Raw genomic sequence first — 21,247 nt, 5'->3', positions numbered from 1 at the left:
CAAGCGACTGAGCCACCCAGGCGCCCCTAGAGAGGATGTTTTCTAAATAATGTTTCCTTAATCCCACCACAGAAAAATAAAAAGATCCAAAATTTCTGTCCCACCCCCACCCAATGCCTTTCTTTCTCTCTTTTTTGGCTGGCATCTAATCATATTTATGCTATGTATATCATTTCATTCATTTATGATATTAACATCCAAGTCTTACTTTTCTAAGAATTGGTCTCTTAACCAGTTGGACAAGTATTTGTCTATGAAAACCTGTATAATATCCTAGGCAACTTCTGTTAGGTTAATTAGGGGCACATGGCATAAGAGTATTAGCCCAGGCATACCTTTCAACATAGCAATACCACTTCTAAGCATAACTAATGTATGTACACAAGGAAATACACAAAAATGTTCATTGTAACACTTAACCGTACGGTAAAAGATCAAAATTAGCCTAAATGTCCATCAACAGGAAAAGGAACAAATAATGATTTGTATATATATTTACTGTATGATACCAGTTACCAGACAATGGTATTTGATAAAAAGTTAAAATGAATGAACTTGACCTATAAATTTGGATACATCTCAAAAACAAAAATTGAATGAAAACGCAAGCTGACATATATATTAATATAAGGTCTGTAAACATACAAAACTGTTTAGGAATAGTATGAAAGTATCCATGAAATGAGTAACTTTCAAATCAGGATAAAGGTTACCTCCAGGGAAGAAGGAAGGAAGTAAAAGGAGATTAGGGAGGTATATTCAGGAAGATCTATTTCTATAAAGTTTTATTTCTTTAAAAAATAAAGAAGCAATTCAGATAGTTATGTATGTTAAGCTTGGGCATTAGACATACTGTTCTTACGTTATTTTTTTATTAAAAATTAAAATAGAAGTATAACACATTTCAATATACCACAGTCCACTCGAAGCTTATTAGCTGCAATTCTGACTCAAATACTATTGTTCACTAGATTCAACTTTGTTGTTTAAACTTCAGAGTTTTAAGAGAGTTATAATTTATTTAGACAAGAAATCCAAGATCCTGATTAATTATGCAAGATAATTTAATTTTGTTTCTGAACAGTTGGTGGGTTCATTGTTGGCTGCACAGAAATATACTAGAATGCTCTCCTTTGTCTATCCAGATGTGCAATAGATTAATTTTTATACCTGAAAAAACATAAAACCCCTATAGTTTAAACCTAATTCAATCACATAATATAGAATATGGCCCTGCAATTCTTAAGTAAAGCTCAATTGTTTGTGTCTACACTATTAACTACACAGACATATTTGGTGTGTCCTGATTTGCATTAACTACGGCTTAGTTACTACACATACCATCATTTCCACACTCCCCGCTGCCACAACATCTTTGGGTTTTGCATCTTTGGTGCCAATGTAGGAGCCGATGGTATCACATGACCAGGGAGAATACTGGCTATAATCATTTCCTTTGTATTTCCCAGCTACTTTCAAGTCTTCGTCCAGAAACTACAGGTGGAAAAAAATACACACATAGGAAATAAGTCTTTATAAGTAACAACACAGAGAAAGCAGGAATTTCCTGGAACACCATGCTACAGCAAAACAGTGATGGGTTATTTGATTTGTGTCAGAGCAGAAGATTTTTATAGACTCTGAAAAATATAAAATAGGTGAAGAAAGATATTTAGTTTTTACTCTTTGTTAGCAGAGGGTGAAAAACAAGTATCTCAATATCCTTTAAGGAATCAAGCCAGGACTGGAGGAGGTTTGCTTATCCTCTTCTTCATCGGATGGAAATCAACATTTAAGCTAATATATACCTGGCCCTAGTTTTGCCAGACACTCCTCAATGTTTCTTTCAGTAACATTCCAGATAATCAAGAACATGAAAAACTACTTGAAACATAACTGAGAAGGCACTGTGTAGTGCATGATGATACAGTAACTTTTACAGAAATCTCTTTAACAGCACTAATTCATGTATTTTCAAAAATGTGTAGTTACTTTGGAGAGAAAGTGGGGGACAGAGGATCTGAAGCCGGCTCTGAGCTGACAGCAGAGAGCCTATGTAGGGCTCGAACCCATGAACCACGAGATCATGACTTAAGCTGGAGTCAGACGCTTAACTGACTGAGCCACCCAAGTGCCCCTAATTCACATTTTATTTTTTTTTTTTAATTTTTTTTTTCAACGTTTATTTATTTTTGGGACAGAGAGAGACAGAGCATGAACGGGGGAGGGGCAGAGAGAGAGGGAGACACAGAATCGGAAACAGGCTCCAGGCTCTGAGCCATCAGCCCAGAGCCCGACGCGGGGCTCGAACTCACGGACCGCGAGATCGCGACCTGGCTGAAGTCGGACGCTTAACCGACTGCGCCACCCAGGCGCCCCATCTAATTCACATTTTAAATAAATTCTGGGAGCGCCTGGGTGGCTCAGTCAGTTACGTGTCTGACTTTTGGTCTTGGCTCTGATCATGATTTCGCAGTTCGTGGGTTCAAGCCCCGCATCAGGCTCTGCACTGACAGTGGGGAGCCTGCTCAGGACTCGTTCTCTAACCCCCTCCCCATCTCCCCTGCTCATGCTTGCTCTCTCTCAAAACAAATAAACTTAAAAATTTTAAATAATAAATTCTGGTCCTTAGGCTGATTCTGCGAAGTGAAAAGGATAAGACACTAGATTTTCTCAACATGAGTTCTGAAATTATATAATAAAAGAATAGCTATTCTAAGTCTAATGTGATTTACTAAAATCACAATATTCACATTTATGTTTTACAAAGTGCCTTTACATGTACTATCTCCAATACTCCTCAAGTCCGTGAGAACATAGGTGACTAGACGGTTGGGGCGCCTGGGTGGCTCAGTTGATTGAGCTTCTGACTTCGGCTCAGGTCATGATCTCACGGTTTGTGAGTTCAAGCCCCGTGTTGGGCTCTGTGCTGACAGCTCAGAGCCTGGAGCCTGCTTTACAGTCTGTGTCTTCCTCTCTGACCCTCCCCTGTTCATGCTCTGTCTCTCTCTGTCTCAAAAATAAATAAACATTAAAAAAAATTTTTAGGACTTTAATACTGCTTTCGTGTTATCGTAAATATATATACAGTGATATACTGAGAATACAGGGGCTCTTGGTATATGTAAGTGGCTTTATGCCTCCCCCTATCTAAAATAAAGATCTCTTTTCTGAGTCATCATTATTGGTTTTCTGTACTGACAGAGGGTCTTGCTGTTTATAAATATTATTCATTTTCAATGATAACTCCTGTTTCTATTGTCTATAAACCTTTTGTCTTACCTATATTTATTTAAAAAAAATTTTTTTTTTCAACGTTTATTTATTTTTGGGACAGAGAGAGACAGAGCATGAACGGGGGAGGGGCAGAGAGAGAGGGAGACACAGAATCGGAAACAGGCTCCAGGCTCTGAGCCATCAGCCCAGAGCCCGACGCGGGGCTCGAACTCACGGACCGCGAGATCGTGACCTGGCTGAAGTCGGACGCTTAACCGACTGCGCCACCCAGGCGCCCCTGTCCTACCTATATTTAAAACAATTTTTTTGGCTTCTCTCTCTCCTTTAGTTCTCCTCCAAATGCAAACTTCACATAGCTAGCTTTTTAAAAAAATTTTGCTTTATTATTTTTTTGAGATAGAGCATGCGCATGCATGCAAGCAGGGGAAAGGGGCAGAAGGAGAAAGAAGAGAATCTTTTTTTAAATTTATTTATTTTCTTTTATTTTTTTATTTACATCCAAGTCAGTTAGCATATAGTGCAACAATGATTTCAGGAGTAGATTCCTTAATGCCCCTTACCCATTTAGCCCACCCCCCTCCCACAACCCCCTCTAATTACCCTCTCTCTGTTCTCCATATTTAAGAGTCTCTTATGTTTTGTCCCCCTCCCTGTTTTTATATTATTTTTGCTTCCCTTCCTTGTGTTCATCTGTTCTGTGTCTTAAATTCCTCATATGAGTGAGGTCATATGATGTTTGTCTTTCTCTAATTTTGCTTAGCATAATACCCTCTAGTTCCATCCATGTAGTTGCAAATGGCAAAATTTCATTCTTTTTGATTGCCGAGTAATACTCCATTGTGTGTGTGTGTGTGTGTGTGTGTGTGTGTGTGTGTGTGTGTGTGTGTCACATCTGAGAGAGAAGACAATCTTAAGCAGGCTCCACATTCAGCACAAAGCCCAACGAGGAGCTTGATCCCACAACCCTGGGATCATGACCTGAGCTGAAATCAAGAGTTAGGTGCTCAACCCACTGAGGCACCAATACAATAGCTTGTTTTGTTTTTTTTTTTTAATTTTTTTTTTCAACGTTTATTTATTTTTGGGACAGAGAGAGACACAGCATGAACGGGGGAGGGGCAGAGAGAGAGGGAGACACAGAATCGGAAACAGGTTCCAGGCTCTGAGCCATCAGCCCAGAGCCTGACGCGGGGCTCGAACTCACGGACCGCGAGATCGTGACCTGGCTGAAGTCGGACGCTTAACCGACTGCGCCACCCAGGCGCCCCTACAATAGCTTGTTTTCATATCTTGATATGACCTACTAAGAAGAGCTTACCCCCACCCCACCCTAATGTATTATATAGCTGTTAAAAAGAATGAGATAAGTTTATACCTGACAAAGGAAGACATCCAAGATAATTGGTTAAGTAAAAGGAAAAAAAAAAAAAGTAAGATGCAAACAAAACCTCAGAATATAGTACTAAATGATCCTATTAAAAAACAATACATTAGTTCATGCACATAAAAGCTGAAATATATTTAGAAAGTTGAAATGTATAATAAATTTACAGTGATATAGACTATGGGACTTTGGAGAAATTTCTCTATGTTATGTATTTTTATAATGTATTAATTCAGTACAATTATATGTAGTTTATAATCAAACAAATAATATAAGAATATAATCAGATAACAGTAACTAAAATAATTCTAAATAAAGTTCCTTAATAGTGAGGATCCTAATTTTTATTAGAAATAAAAAAAAGTTATTATTTATTGAATGCTGGATATGTGCCAGAGGCCTTATGTCTTACTTAATCTTTCCCACATCACTATGAAGTAGGCTTTATTATGTTTGGTTTATAAATGGAGAAACCGGAGCTTCAGAGTTTAGGGAGGCTAAGTAATTTACAAAAGATCTCATGGAGTGACACAGCTTAACTTCAAAGATAAATTATCTTTGATTCCAAAATTAGCTTACTTTTTGCAGTGTCATATTGCTGATAAAATAGTATGGCCTAACTAGGTTCTAGGAGGACTCTAAAATACAATGTTTGAAAAAATGTAATGTTGGGGCACCTGGCTGGCTCAGTGGTTGACGATCCGAATTTTTTTTTTTCGGTTTACTTATTTTTGAGAGAGAGAGAGAGAGAGAGACAGAGGGAGAGACAGAGTGTGAGCGGGGAAGGGGCAGACAGAGAGGGAGACACAAAATCCAAAGCAGGTTCCAGGTTCTCAGGTGTCAGAACAGAGCCTGACGTGTGGCTTAAACCCACCAACTGTGCAAGATCATGACCTGAGCCGAAGTTGGACACTGACCCGCTGAGCCATCCAGGCGCCCCATGTCCGACTCTTGATTTTGGCTCATGGAGCCTGCTTAAGATTCTTTCTCTCTCCCTCTGCCCCTCTCCCCCACTCATGCTCTCTCTCTGTAATGTTTATACTTACAAATGAAGTTACATTATTAAAGAAGATGTTATGATTTTACTAATTAACCTACTTTATTATGGAAAATTCATCTAAAGTGTTTAGATAGGAAAGCTGGGTAACTAAACAACTGTTATTTAGTAGACCACGTTCACAGACCCAAAAGATTACTGCTTACTATATGCAATGTGATGCACTTCACTTTTCAGTTTTCATTGTTATTATTCATAATCTGTCAGACAGTAAACCTGTTTAGAATCATAATTCTACACATAAAGGATGTAAGACATTTTCCTTACATAATATCAACTGCAACCCTGCTGAGAAAACCTATTTGACTTAAAAAAAAACAAACCAACACTTACACACACTGTTGAGGCAGTGCATACAATCAATCAATAAACCAAAATAAATAAATGAGATCAACAAAGCAAAAGCTAGCTTTTTGGAAAAAAAAAAAAAAAAAAGAAAAAGAAGAATTTGATAAATCCCTAGGAAGACTGACCAAGAAAAAAAATTACCACCGATACTGTAAGTGGAAAATGAACACCACCAAAGACCATGTAGATATTAAAAAGATCATAAGACAACATTCATTCATGATTAACAATCACCAGTGTCCTACAGAAACACAAAGATAATCCCCAAGATTATGCTTTGGAGCCCTGTAGTACATTAACCAGTTTATTCTAGCAACTTTCAGGGTTTTTTTCCTGCCTTTCACATTACTGTATTAACCTGTCTTTCTTTTTCTCTTGATCAATTTCACCATCCTATTTTCCTCATTACTGAGTTAAATAAATCCTTGATGCATCTTACTTATTAAAAGTCTAACACCAAGAATAGAGAGGAATTTCATTAATTTGATAAAGATTATCTACCAAAAAACCTACAGCAAACATAATAATGGTAAATTATTAAAAGCTCTATTTACTCAATGACCAGAAATAAGACTACTTGTTGTCATTCCTTTTATTCAACCAACATTATAGTGGAAGATCTAGCTAGCACAAGGTTAAGAAAAAGAAGAGACCTAAGAATTGAGAAGGAGAAAGTCAAATGGTCATTATTAACAGAGGATTTGATTGTGTGTATGGAAAATCCAAAAGAGTCCACTAATATATGTTAGAATCAACATGGAAACTTGGCAACACTGCTGAATACAAGGGTCAATACAGAAAAATCTAATTTCTCTGTATCAGTAACAAAATGAAATTTCAAGAAGAATTCCATTAATTTAAAAAAATCTCAGTTATCGGGGTGCCTGGGTGGCTCAGTTGGTTAAGTGTCTGACCGGCTCAGGTCATGATCTCACAGCTCGTGAGTTCAAGCCCCGCGTCAGGCACTGTGCGGACAGCTCAGAGCCTGGAGCCTGCTTCGGATTCTGTTGTCTCCCTCTCTCTTTGCCCCTCCCCTGCTCACATTCTGTCTCTCTCTCTCAAAAAATAAGCATTAAAAAAATATATACATCAGTTATCTAAGAATAAGTTTAATTAAAGATGTGCAAGACACTGAAAACTATGATTTATGACATTTCTGAAAGAGATTAAAGATCCAAGTAAGCGGTGGATATATAATGTTCTTGCAGACTCAATATTCGAAAGATGTCACTTCTCCCTAAACCAATCTAAAACAACAATGTCCAATGGAAATAAAATGAGACCCCATATATTAACGTAAAAATTTTCTAGCAGTCACACGAAAAAAGAAACAGGTGAAATTACTTTTGCTAATATATTCTATTTAATCTAATACATCCAAAGTATTATCATTTTAACATGGAATTAAGAAATATATTAATGAAATGTTTTACTCCTGGGGCATACTAAGTCTCGGGCCCAGTGTATATTTTACGTTTACAGTACAATTGAATCTGGACTAGCTATATTATTTTAAGGACTCATTAGTAACATGTGGCTAGTGTTTACCATACTGGACAGCACAGATCCAGAGATTCGATGTAATCCTAATAAAAACTGCAGCAGATACTTTTGTGAACATCAACATGCTGATTCTAAAATGTGTTTGGAAATTGCAAGGACTGAGAACAGCAAAGGTAATATTGAAGAATAACAAAACTGGAAATACATCACCACATATTAAGACATATTATAAAACCATACTAATACAATGTGGTATGACTACAAAGACAGAGGAAATAGATCAATGAAACAGAAGAGAGTCCAGAATCTTTTACAGTTACCTGACTATGACAAAGGTGACCTGATTATGATAACGATGACTGCAGAGCACTAGGGAAAAGATGGCCTTTCATTAAATGGTGCTAGGTAAAGGACATATCCTACAGGGGAAAAATGGATCTTCACCCCTAACACAGTAACAAGAATCAATTCTAGATGGATTACAGATGTAATTGTAAAATAAAATAATAAACCTTTTAGAAGATAACACAGGAAAATATCTTCATCATCTTGGAAACAGCCAAGATTACTTAAACAAGACACACAGCAAACCAATGATGGAGGAAAAATTGATAAATGGGACTAAAAATAATGTGCTTACCTCCTCTTGATGAAAGGCAGGAGGTAATGTCGGTGAAGGTGCAAAAGGAGGTGGAGAGATAACCTTCCTTTCCTCTAGCTGGGCCATTATTTCCTTTCGTCTGCGATGTAGCTCATCTAGACTAGGATGGGGCTGAGGAGGAGGAGGAAGCCGGCTATAAGGAGGCTCCTGAAAATGCAAAGTTTAGTAAAAACTGAGAATTTCAGAACACATTAATTCATTTAGCACATATTTTAAATAGAGAGCAACTTGTATATTCATCTCAATATGTGAAAATCCTGAGACTTACTGCAACAAAGCAAAACAAAATAAGTAACCCACCCAAAAAAACCCTTGAGGATTTCCCAAAGAGCTAAATTTAAGTTTCTTTTTCTTAGCCAGAGACCATAATTTCTAAATAAAGTTGGCCCTTGAACAATACAAGCTTGAATGGCAAAGGTCCACTCATAAAAATTTGTTTCCATAAATACAGTTCTGTAAATACATTTTCTCTTGCAATTTTGATAACATTTTTTCTCTAGCTTACCTTATTGTAAGAATACAGCATATAATACATATAACACACAAAATGTGTTAACCAACTATTTATGTTATTGGTAAAGGCTTCTGGTCAACAGTAGGCTATTAGCAGTTAAGTCTTCAGGGAGTCAAAGTTATTACATGGGTTTTTGATTGCATGAGGCAGGGTTCTGCCCCTTAACGTCTGCATGGTTCAAGGGTCAAATGTAGATATAGAAATGTTAAATAAACTATCTAAACTTCAGAGACTAAGAAGAGTTAGTGGGAGTGGGGTGGGGTTTTTTATCCCTTTTAATGGTTTAAAAAAAACCAAACAAACCCCAAAATCCTACCCAAATTGTGAAAAGATGTAAAAAAGGAAGGGGGGGGAAGTTTCTTACAAAAAAGAATTGATCAAAGGGTTATTACCATGGCTAAAAGGTATATCACTGCAACAACAATCAAATTAAATCTATATAGGAAGAAAAAAGCCCAGCATACTCTGATGTACGAAGGTCTGATCTGAGTTGGATGGGGAGCCACTGGATAGTAACCCTCCATCTGTTGGTATCTTTCTCTGGATTCTGGCACATAGGATGGCACTGCTGCAGGTGGAATCTCAATGGGAATAGGACTTTCTCGGAAAATCTCCTCTCTTGTGTATGACTGAGCAGGGTACACTCGGCGGCCATCATAGTGTGGTGGGTACATAGGTGGGTACTGTTGTGGCTGTGTGCCATACTGAGAGTTTACTACACGATCCTGGAGATAGGGTGGATAGTGATCCAAGTAGGGAGGACCAGGTTCAGGAGCAGATGGTGGCGGTCTGACAAAGCGGGACATACACTGTGGTGGTGGAGTGTAGTACATACCTGTACAATGCAGAGGAGGAACCAAAAGCAACAATAAGCCAATCTATCTTTTCATATTTTCCCTTTTGAAATATCTCAACACTAAAGAATTCAAAATCCATTTCTTTAGGTTTTCCCTTCTGCTTATGTCGTCAGGCTAACTTTATGAAAAATAAGCAGAAATTAACCTTAATCCTTAAAAGTCAACAAAAAACCTAACCTATTTATAATCTACAATAGCAGACTGGCTCTCTCAATCGACCATCTTTCTGGTGTGCCTTAACGCGACGCAAACATTGGAAACCAAAAGACTACCTTCCCTTGAGACTTGGGTTCCACAAATCACTCACACGAATTCTGAATGTGAAACTGAGTTAACTAGAAAGCAACATGGCACACAAACTGTGTGCAGACATAGTAGCTATTGCATAGCTCTAGAATTCTTGAGGACAAAAGTTGTGGCAGTAGCTTCCTAATTTTCAGACTTTTGTCTCAAGTGATGTGATCCTGGCGCACAGGTAGGACCCCAAAATTCTATTTCTACTGCTTCCTCATTGTAATTGGGTTTTTTTTTTTTTTTTAACGTTTATTTATTTTTGAGACAGAGAGAGAGCATGAACGGGGGAGGGTCAGAGAGAGGGAGACACAGTTTGAAACAGGCTCCAGGCTCTGAGCCGTCAGCACAGAGCCCGACGCAGGGCTCAAACTCACGGACCGCGAGATCATGACCTGAGCTGAAGTTGGCCGCTCAACTGACTGAGCCACCCAGGCGCCCCTGTAATTGGGTTTTTTTAGTAGCTACTTCTGAGAGTCATTCCTGAAGGCCTAGCTTAAGCCTACTTCTCCAATACTTCCACTGATTTTGTGGGTATCTAAATGCCATGCATTAAACCTCTTTCTGCTTAATGCAGCAAGAATGATTTCTGTTATCTGCCAGTGGACCCTGACTGATACAATGTATTTAAGTACTCAAAAGTACTTGAGTTTTTCCTGTGATGGATGGCCCAAAGGAAGATACAAAAACCTTTCATCATATTTTTATGTGTACTGACAATGTCATACCAATTTAAAGCTATTCTTTTGAAAGTAGAGAAGGCATTTCTGATTCAAAGTTAAGATAGCCTTGGGGAAAAAAGAAGAACATCTTTGATCTATCCCAGTTTAAAAAATAATAGCACTACACTGTCTCTGACAGAGATCCAACACTTTAGTTTAAAAAGCAGTGTTCATGGGGCGCCTGGGTGGCGCAGTCGGTTGGGCGTCCGACTTCAGCCAGGTCACGATCTCGCGGTCCGTGAGTTCGAGCCCCGCGTCGGGCTCTGGGCTGATGGCTCAGAGCCTGGAGCCTGTTTCCGATTCTGTGTCTCCCTCTCTCTCTGCCCCTCCCCCGTTCGTGCTCTGTCTCTCTCTGTCCCAAAAATAAATAAACGTTGAAAAAAAAAATTAAAAAAAAAAAATAAATAAAAAAATAAAAAGCAGTGTTCATGTTTTTTCATAGCAATTGTGTATGTGAAGCCTCTTGGTCATCTCCTCTATTATCCATACCTGGTATTATCATTAAAACTGGCTAATTTTTCAAATTTGCCTATTTCCTTAAATCCCTTCTTCTTTCTAAACGCACTAATCTAGGTCTCAATACTCAAAACCTGGTTTAACAACAGTCTCCTTACTACTCCTTGACTCTAGACTGTCATCTTTGCAATCCATTTGTAAATTTATCTTTCTATTCCCATACCTCTAGTTAGAGCATTCTTCCATAAAGTCTTTTTGATTCCTTAATTCTCAGTGATCTCCCTTGAGTCTTGCAGTTCATCTCTCCCACATTAATATTAACTACCACAATGGAACACTGAATTTTAAACACACACATACCCACATATATGTACAACATATGTACGCTCACACTATCGTTTATTAATATTGATTCTACACTATCGACTCTACCATGTATGCTGCATTATTCTCATAAATGTTACAGGGCCCCCAAAAGTATTATGTGATAACTGAAAAACATAGTGTGTGTACCCACCATAATATTCTTTCCATGGTCTACTTGGGCGACTTGTTATTTCCACAAATATATGCACATATTTGATATACAACTAGCTTTCAGTGATCTGGGCAGTTGGTTTATTTATAAAGCTTTGCTAACTCACTTATTTTATATACTATTTAGTTGATCATAAAGTCTCAACTTTTTCTACAGTATTAAATAAGTGCATTTATTTACCTTGAGGCTTCTGTAAATATTATCACTCTTTCTTGGAATTGTTCTAACGCCTAAGAAAAGTGAGCAACATAAATAAAAGATCATTACCCTGCTGATAAGGTGCTGGTTCAAATGGTGGGGCAGCTCCTCGAGGATCCTGATAATAAACATCTGCCTGTTGCGCTGGATATAACTGAGAACCCCGTGGGACCATCTGAAGGGGTTTGGTGACAGGCATGGGAGGCAAGTCTGTTGGCCCCCTTGGAGGTACAGGATGTGGATTCACAGGTAAGGCAGAAATACTCTTAGGGACAGATTCCAGCCTAAAAGAATAAAATTCCAAAGGTCAACTTTAAGGTCTCAAAAATACTTCTAATATACACATATTGTAAATGTAAAAAAAAAAAAAAAAAAAAAAGACTCAATTTGGGAAACTTTTTCTTTTTTTATTTATTTTGAGTGGGGGCGGGGGGCGGGGTGGGGACACAAATGCATGGGTGAGCAGGAGGGGCACAGAGAGAATCCCAAGCATGCTCCATGCTGTGAGTGCCTGAACCCACAAACCAAGAGATCATGACCTGAACCAAAATCAACAGTCAGATGCCCAACCAACTGAGCCACCCAGGCACCCCGGAAAACTGTTTTTTCCTAATAGTCATTTCTTTTACAAAATTTGTAAACTTTGATCTTATCTCACTTATGCTAATTATTTCTTAAAACGAACTGGCATAGAAAATAAACAAAATATAGCCAAAAATGAGTTGTTGTTTTTTTTTAAACCAAAACACTGATTATCTTTCTTCCCTCTACTTTGTTTATAAAGGAGAAATTTTAAATAAAAATTAGGAAAAATAACGTACAAGTCAGGAGGGGATCCAGGGGCACTACTGCTCAGATGATCTATCTTTCCTGGTTTCAGACTAGAATCGTAGGTGGGGTCTGTCCCTCGTGGAATCAGCTGTGTTACCGTATTCCCTGCTGATACAATTCCATTTGGCAGAGCGGGGGTTTTTCTGTTAGGCAGATCCACTGCACCTTCATCTGGAAGGACAGCTGCTGAGGGCAGGCCCACCTCATTAAGTTGACCCAAAGAGGCACTCAGGGGTCTTCTGGGAACCAGGCGTTTGTTCATTTTACGAAACCTATATAAAAAGCAAAAGCATACACCAAAACCCAAAATTATAAAAGCGAAACCAAGCACTAAAATGTATTTAAGAAACAGATACAAAAGGAAAAGATGCCAAGAACATTACTTTCTGGAAATTCTCTTGAAACACTGGCTGTAGCTATCAACCTGAAAACTTGTATGTGTGTATACCCTATAAAATGTCAGGCAACACATGAAGTATAAAATTCCTTATAAGTATTTGTAACATTACTAATCATATTAATATTTGTATTATAACTTACTTTATTGTAAGTTCTATTTCTCAAACATATTTAGAGGGGGTAAGGAAAATCTTTAGAAGACAGTTTCTGAAATATTTTGCTTTAGCCTCCCCACGAATGCCTTGGGATACAGTGACTCTATACTATAACAATAAAACATAAAGCCTGTGTACAGAGAAAATTTTGCCATTTATTCCAGTAATTTTTTTTTTTTTTTTTAATTTTAGAGAGAGAGCATGATGGGGGCAGAGGGAAAGAGTGAGAAAGAGAGAGTCTCAAGTAGGTTCCACGTTCAGCACAGATTCCAACGCAGGGCTTGATCCCACAACCCTGGGGGGGATAATGACCTGAGCCAAAACCAAGAGTCGGATGCTCAATACACTGAGCCACACAGGCTCTCCTCCATTAAAATTTGTATATAATCAAGAATAGTAATTTGTATCAGATACAATTCAGAGATGCTGATGCTATGTATGCCTACACAAAATTGAAATTATTCTAAAAGTGGATTAGTGAAAACATAATGCCTAAATATAAACAGATACTGCAGTATAAAAGGCATGTAGATTGTAAATCTAACCACAGGAAAAATATTAAGCCAAGCCATCAGCCTCTACTACCCTTGTTCCTCAACAATGAAAGCAAATGTATTTACTCTTGCTAGAGCACTTTAAAAAATAATCTCAAAGACAAACTCCCATAAGAATAATGCTATTTTTCCAAATGTTTCCCATATTGGACAAATTTTATAGGGGTGGGGAGGAGACACTACTCCTCAGACATAACCACTGTTAGCAGTTTGGTACATAATCCTGCAGATTTTCCACTCCACACACTGCCTTAATATGTATGTAAGATTGTTATTAACAGAAATAGGGTCGTAACTTCTTCCTTTCACATTCTGGATATTCCCTTACGTTGGTACATTTTAGGCTATTCCTATTTTTTGCTAAAAAAAATGCAGTAACAGGTGCTTCTGTACATGTACTTGCACCCTTGTGTAACTAACTAGAAGCAGAACAGCTAAGTCTACTTACTCTATGCACATTAGAAACTGTTACAATGTTCCAAAACTATTATAACTCCTACTGATAATATTTTAAAAAATGTCCTTTTTCATTATCTTATCACACACTGGGTAGTATTACAGTCTCTATGAATTTGATAGTTCAAAACAGAATTTTGTCTTAATTTGTATTTAACAATCAATGAAGTTGAACATACTTTTACATGTTTATTACTATTTCTTCTGTGAAGTGCTTATATGTTCATGAGCCATATATTTACTGGTTCTTCTCTTTCTTACAGATTTGTAGCAACTCATTTTGTGTTAGGGGTACGTCCTCTGTATGTCATTTCCCCAGCAATCTTTTTTTTGAATTCTGGTGTTTGGGCCTTATCTTAACTTTTCTGTAATCAAATTTATCAGTCTTCTCCTTTATGGATGCTGGGTTGTCATTCTTGAAAAATTCCTTTCCTATTGTAAGATTAGGTTAACAAAAACAGCAAAGATCCCTAAGTAGTGTATCATTTCCTTCTTAAAGATTTAGATCTCTGATACATTTATAATTCGGTTTGGTATAAAGGTAAGAATTGAGTTCTAATGATTTTTCAAATGGACAGCAGTTGTTTCAATGTCATCTTCTTTTTTACTGATGTGAAACTCCATCTTCAGCACAAATGCTCAGTTCCTATTGTGTCTGGCATTCTTTCTAGATTTTCCATTGTACTTCATTGATCTAGCTATTCCTATGCTAATACCAGTCTTTATATGCACTTCAGCTCATAATACACTTTAAAAGTTGATAGTCTAGTCCAGTCTGTTGAAAACTTTTTTTCAGAATTTCTCTGGCCATTTGCACATATTTACTTTTCCCAATGAATGATTTTGTTAGATCCTAACAATCATCATGTTAAGGTTTTGATTGAGATTTCACTGAATTTACTGAGAAAATAAAACCTGTATAATGGGAATTTTTATCCAAGAACACAGTATCCTTCTTTATTCAATTCTTCTCTTTTTTAATTTAATTTTATTTTTTGAAAGATTTTTTTTAGGGGCGCCTCGGTGGCTCAAGCAGTTAAGCATCTGACTTTGGCTCAGGTCATGATCTCACGGTTTGTGGGTTTGAGCCCCGCATTGGGTTCTGTGCTGACAGTTTAGAGCCTGAAGCCTGCTTCTCATTCTGTCTCTCTCTCTGACCCCCGACCCCATGTTTATTTTTGAGAGAAAGAGAGAGAGAGAGAGCGCGTGCATGCACATGTGCACACACAAGCAGGGGAAGGGCAGACAGAGAATCCCAAGGAGGCTCCATGCTGTCAGCACAGAGACCGATGCAAGGCTTGAATTCACAATCTGAGAGACAATGACCTCGGCTTAAATCAAGAGTTGGAGGCTTAACCAAGTGAGCCACCTAGGTGCCCCTATTCAATTCTTATTTGCCTAGGTAGCTTACTAATTCAATTCACACAGGTCCTCAATATTTCTTGTTAATTTTTTATTTGGTATTTGTTGTTGTTGGTGGTGGTGGTGGTAATGCCAACGGGAGCTTTAATTTCCATTCTGGTTATGTTTCCCATTTTAGTTTATATGAGTACAATTCATTTTCTTTTCTTTCTACTATGTGCTGGAAAATTTAACATCAGTGGAATTATTTGATCTTTGAAATTTAAAAGAATCTGGGAAGTTAAGCCTGGCAATAAAATAATTTCTTGAATTGAGCAAAGGGCAAGTTTTTCCACTGGAAATACATTATTCAATTATTTAAAATCAGTAAGTTAGAATGGATGAAAATTCTTAAGAGTTTTAATTTTGGGGGGAAAGTGCAAATGACTCACTTCTATGTTTAGTTTCCTATTTGTGGGCACAATGTAATGAAAGCTGAAGAAACTGCTTCAGTTTTCTTAATTTTTACAATTCTGCATTACTTTCTAAATATTTCCCATTCATTAAAGAGAATGCAACTACTCTTTTTCTGTTTCTCAACAGTGGCAAATTATTCTACTTAGTAACTCTACCTTATTTTATAACAAGTTATTAGAAAGTTGAATTTGATAACCTTTACACTTACTTCTCCAGTTCCTCCTGTGAGTGTGCAAATGTACAGCTGGCCCCACGCGGGCATCCTCCCCTCTGCTTCATATCTCGACACATGTATGTTTTATATTTGCTGTGCTGTGGAGGCTGAGACCAAAATTAAAACATTAGATGCTGACTTCAGACTAACTCACACAATTATCTAGACTGTGCAGAGCAAAAAGTCACTTAGAAAGTCATTCTAAAGTCTAGGAGTCCAAAAATAATTAATTAAAAGAACGGAGTCCTGATTTTTTCATATGTTGGCATAACGTCTCAAACATGTAACATCACATAAATCCTGGATTAAATGTCATAAGGGCTTTATGACTTTCTTTCCAGGTTCTATAATGGACAAACCACTGGAGTTTAGGAACTTCAAATGTCTAATGTATGTCCTAATATTTGTTTTGGACAATATTTAGTATAGCTATACTTCCAATTATGTTTTCCTATGAGACAACACAAATCTATAGTAGGCTCCATAACTGAAAAATACTCTGCAAACAATTCTTGATATGCAGAAGAACATATCAAGGACTTACAATATTTCTAAAAGTACAAATGAAACTTATTATTTGCAACTCCCATACAAGACAAGGAGGATGGACTTGGGGAGTTAATGAGGTATCAAACATAATACTAAGTTAAATGAAATTTGATGTATTTTATCACTTTTTGCAGAACTTAGATTAATCTTATTATTTTTGTTACATTCTTTATGATGTCTAATGGAACAGAGATTTAAAAATAAGTTTTTAATCTTTATTTCTTATCATAAAATAAAGTCTGGTCTATGCTTAGACTATTTAAGAATTGTACCCATATTATTCTACTCAGCAGAATACTTTTTAAAAACGACTTTTAAGCAATCTCTATACCCAACATGGGGCTTGAACTCACAACCCCAAGATCAAGAGTGCTCTACCAACTGAACCTGTCAGGCATCCCGCCCGCCCGCCCCCCACCCCCGCAACTCAGCAGGATATGTTTAATATTTCTTGCCTCTCAAAGAAAAAAGAAATATTGAAGAAGCTACTGTGTGTGTGTTTTTTTAATTTAAATATTTATTTCAGGGGCGGGGAGCACAGAGAGAGAGAGGGAGAGAATCTCAAGCAGGTTCCGTGTTGTTCAGCTCAGAGCCTGACGTGGGGCTTGAATTCACGAACCTAATCATGATGTGAACCGAAATCAAGAGTCAGTCGCTTATCTGACTGAGGCACCTAGGCACCCCGGAGAAGCTACTGTTAATATTTACCTGAACCATATAAATTAATATAAAATTTTAATTTCACAAGCTGACGAATGCAAAATAGAAGATCTAATAACTCTAACATAAATCCTGAGGGCAAGATAAAATTATTGGGAATAAAATTAAAAACCAACCATAACATAAGCTCTTACATTTTACTGCCATACACTTCATTTAGAAGTATTTGAAGAAAATTTGGCCCACTGGCACAACAGACATTATATGGATAAAAAATGTTAAAATACTGCTATGGAAAAAGTATTTACAAATATGTGAACAGTACTGGACAGGTACAGCATTAAAAAGTGATATATATTGTCTAACTGAAATAGAATAGGAACCAAAGAGAATCATTTACTTAAATACATACCTTTACACACAATCAAATGCTGCTATATATTCAATGTGAAACATGACTCCAGTACAACATTAGATCAACAGGATTATTTAATTTCATTGTTGCCGCATAAGATTACTAGACTAATCCATTAAATTGACTGCTCACCATACTAATTTACAGTTCTACAGTCATAGTCTCAAAATATTCATGTCATCTTGTCGGCTTTGTATCTGTCACAACATCCACAGTGCCTTACTTCTAAGTTTCAAACATTCCCCTTACCTGCTGTTGGTCTGCTCCCTTTTTGCTATGGTTCTGGATATAGTCTACCAGACCATGGACCACCGTACGCACAGCCACCAGCCCATTTTCTAGCTGTTCCCAAGTGGGAGGAGGAGCATCTACATAACAAATTAAAAAAATTTTTCAGTGATGCTATTTGACGTTCCCACTATGGAACTAATTAAAAGAGTTAGTATCAGAACTTCAGTGAAATCAAGTTAGGCTTCATGTAGCTTTTCAGGTAATAACTTATTTGCCTAAACATCATTTTAAGGAATGGACTGTAAACTAAAATAACTACAGGGACAGGGAAGCTAACATAAAGAAATTAAGTACACCAGACAATAAATGGCGACTGCCATTAGACCCTTAGTGTTGGAAATGACAACAGAAGAGTGACAGGGGCTGTGCTGAACTGGAGTATGTCCCATATCTATGGTTGTGGTTACCTGTCAACTTTAGTGGATTGCTATGATGTGATGACGCAAAGCTAGCACTGCCAGATACACACTGTTCCCTAAGCAAAACTGAAATTTGAGATTTTCATGTAAAATTACCAAGTTTGTAGGTATCAGAATCTAAAAAATTCAGAATATTATGCAGATCCATACTGTGTGGTCCAAACAAAACTTAATAGTGGACTAACCAATCTGTAATGTCCATTTTGAAATTCTGCATAAATCAAGTATTGGTAAACAGAATGTTTACGAAGTTTAATAGAAGAGTTACTATATAAAGCAACTCTACTACATATCTTCTTCATTTAGTATCTGTCCAGTGCCAGCGCTGTGATTTTATAAAGGAAAAGTTAACCACAAATATGTTCTCTAAGAGAAAATATAAAAAGAAGGGAGAAGACAGATAACTTCCTGTTGGAGACATTCTGAAAGACTTCTAGGTGATGGCAAGTGAGTGAGGCTTTGAAGGACATGTGGAGTTTCACTTGGAAACAAAATGAAGATGTAGAGAAGGTGAAGAGAAAAGTCATACAAAAGGTATTTTTCAGAATACCTACTAATAAGTCGTAGGTATTGTTCTAGTTGCTGGGGAAGCAGTAGTGATCAAAACAAAAATCCATTATATTGAAAGAGAGGAGACAGACAATAAGATAACCAAAATACAAACTATTTACCTAACAATGACTTGGATAAATGGAGCAAAGAGGGGGAGTGGGACCGGTATGTGTAAAACTTTAGACTGGGTGGCCTGAGAAGGTCTCCTTAAGAAGGTCACATTTGAATAAAGACCTGAAAGAAGGGCATGAGTATGTCTTGTGGATATATCAGGAGAAAAATGTTCTAGGGAAAGGTAAGAATAAGTGAGAAGGCTTTGATGTGGTAGGATGCTTGGCATGTTCTGTAGAGGTGAAACTGGAAAGGAATGAATCAGGTGGAAAAGAATAGGAGACAAGGTTAGAAAGAAGTAAAGAACCCCAGATCATGTGGGGCCTGGTAGGTCACAGGCAAGAGTTTCACTTTTAGTGAATGATGGAAACCATCAGAGAACTTTTGAGCAGAGGGTTAAGAGAATCACTCTGGCTCCTATGCTAAAAACAGACAACAGGAAGCTATTCCATAATCTCTGAAGAGAGATGAGTGGTAATAGTGAAGGTGATAAGCAGATGGATTTTGAAGGGAGGGCCTACAGAATATGCTGTTGGATCAGATGTACATATGAGAGAAAAAAAAGTTATGGAGATCTCTAAGGTGTTTGCACGGAGAAAATGAAATGGAAGGTTGGAGCTGCCACTAAAAGGAATGGGAGTGGGGTGGGAGCAGTGCTTAGAGCTCACTTTTGGACAGGTTAAGTCTGAAATTCATACTAGACATTCAAGTAGACCTTCTGGATACTGAGCGAGAAGGTGGATATACAAAAGAATTCAGGAAGGAGGTTTGGGCTGGATATAATACATGTTTCTCAGATACTTTTTTTGTTGTCGTTGTTCATTTATTTATTTTGAGAGAGAGAAGGAGAGAGAGGCAGAGGGAAAGAGAAAATCCCAAGCAGGCTCTGCTCTGTCAACGCAGAACCCGATGTGGTGGCACCCAATCTCCTGAACCGTGAGATGACAACCTGAGCCCAAATCAAGAGTTGGAAGCTTAACCTACTGAGCCACCTGGGTGCTCCTGTTTCACAGATTCAAAATCAAGTGCTACATACACCATTATTTTATGTGTCACCAAAACAGAAAATATATTGTTAATTAGATTATCATGTCATTATTTATACAGATGCATCCCAATTTCAGAAATGCTAAGATCTGAAAAAAATGTGGGCTTCAGAACTGATGAAATATAGTAAATTTGTGAGTTGTGTAAATACTATTTAAAGCTATGAGACTAGAGATTATCTAGGGAATGGGTATAAACAGAAAAGAAATACATGGATTAAACTATGGGAGCAATCCAAAAATTAGAGGCTATGAAGATGAGAAATCAGCTCAGAAAGGAGGCTCAGGAGAGTCCAGTAAAATGAGAAGGAAACCGTGGTGGCTTAGAAGCCGAGTGAAGAAAGTGTTAAAGAGGATCAGACAGTGAACAACAACATTAGATGCTGCTAACAGGTCAAATAAAATGAGAACCAAGAAGTGATGTTTGAACTAAGTACATGGAAGTCACTTGTGACCTTGACAAAGCAGTTTTGGTTGAATAGTGGAGATAAATGCCTGATTGGAGTGAGTCCAACAGCAGGCAAAAAAAAAAGGGGGGGGGGGGACAGGGAGCTGTGTTTGTTGACAGAAATACTCTAGTAGAGAAGGAAACTTGGTGATATAAAAAAGAGGATACTGGAGTGACATACTTGTCAAAACGGTATTAGAACATGAGATGAGAGAGGGGTCTTAGCTTAGAGGCACAATTTATCCACTGTCACACAAGGAGAGCAGAAAACGCTGTCAGGAATGCAGACAGACAGGCTGGTGGTGGGTGGGGCAGTGAACATGAGGAAGTGCTCTTTTGATTGCTCAGAGTAAGAAAGCACAGTAGTGAAAAAAGAAAAATGACTGATATCTGACCTGGTTTGATTAAGCAATTTTGGTAGTAAATCCTATTAAGGTACGTTGATAAAAACCAGAGGGCCCTGAAGGTCACTGTCAAGAGTTCCAAACCTTATTCAATAAAGCAATGGGGTACCACTGAAAGTTTATGAGCATAGAAATAAGATCAGAGATGTGATTTATTTT

At 37.6% G+C, this 21,247-nt stretch overlaps 1 protein-coding gene across 3 annotated transcripts in view; it reads right to left on the bottom strand.

The window, feature by feature from the left end:
* The window catches only part of RC3H1 (ring finger and CCCH-type domains 1), an 88,283-nt gene that overhangs the window by 14,884 nt on the left and 52,152 nt on the right, over window positions 1-21,247 (bottom strand). For all 3 annotated transcript variants that reach the window (XM_045452861.1, XM_045452859.1, XM_045452860.1), the window contains exons 8-14: window positions 18,067-18,185; window positions 16,188-16,300; window positions 12,588-12,869; window positions 11,836-12,050; window positions 9,169-9,539; window positions 8,170-8,337; window positions 1,342-1,494 (exon numbers count right to left, since the gene is read on the bottom strand). In XM_045452861.1, the coding sequence (XP_045308817.1) occupies window positions 1,342-1,494; window positions 8,170-8,337; window positions 9,169-9,539; window positions 11,836-12,050; window positions 12,588-12,869; window positions 16,188-16,300; window positions 18,067-18,185 (1,421 nt within the window). The remainder of the gene's footprint in view (window positions 1-1,341; window positions 1,495-8,169; window positions 8,338-9,168; window positions 9,540-11,835; window positions 12,051-12,587; window positions 12,870-16,187; window positions 16,301-18,066; window positions 18,186-21,247) is intronic.

Source organism: Leopardus geoffroyi, chromosome C3 (assembly GCF_018350155.1).
Source record: "Leopardus geoffroyi isolate Oge1 chromosome C3, O.geoffroyi_Oge1_pat1.0, whole genome shotgun sequence".
NCBI lineage: Eukaryota > Metazoa > Chordata > Mammalia > Carnivora > Felidae > Leopardus > Leopardus geoffroyi.
The sequence above is the reverse complement of the archived record's forward strand: the minus strand, read 5'-3'. Positions and strand labels throughout refer to the sequence as shown.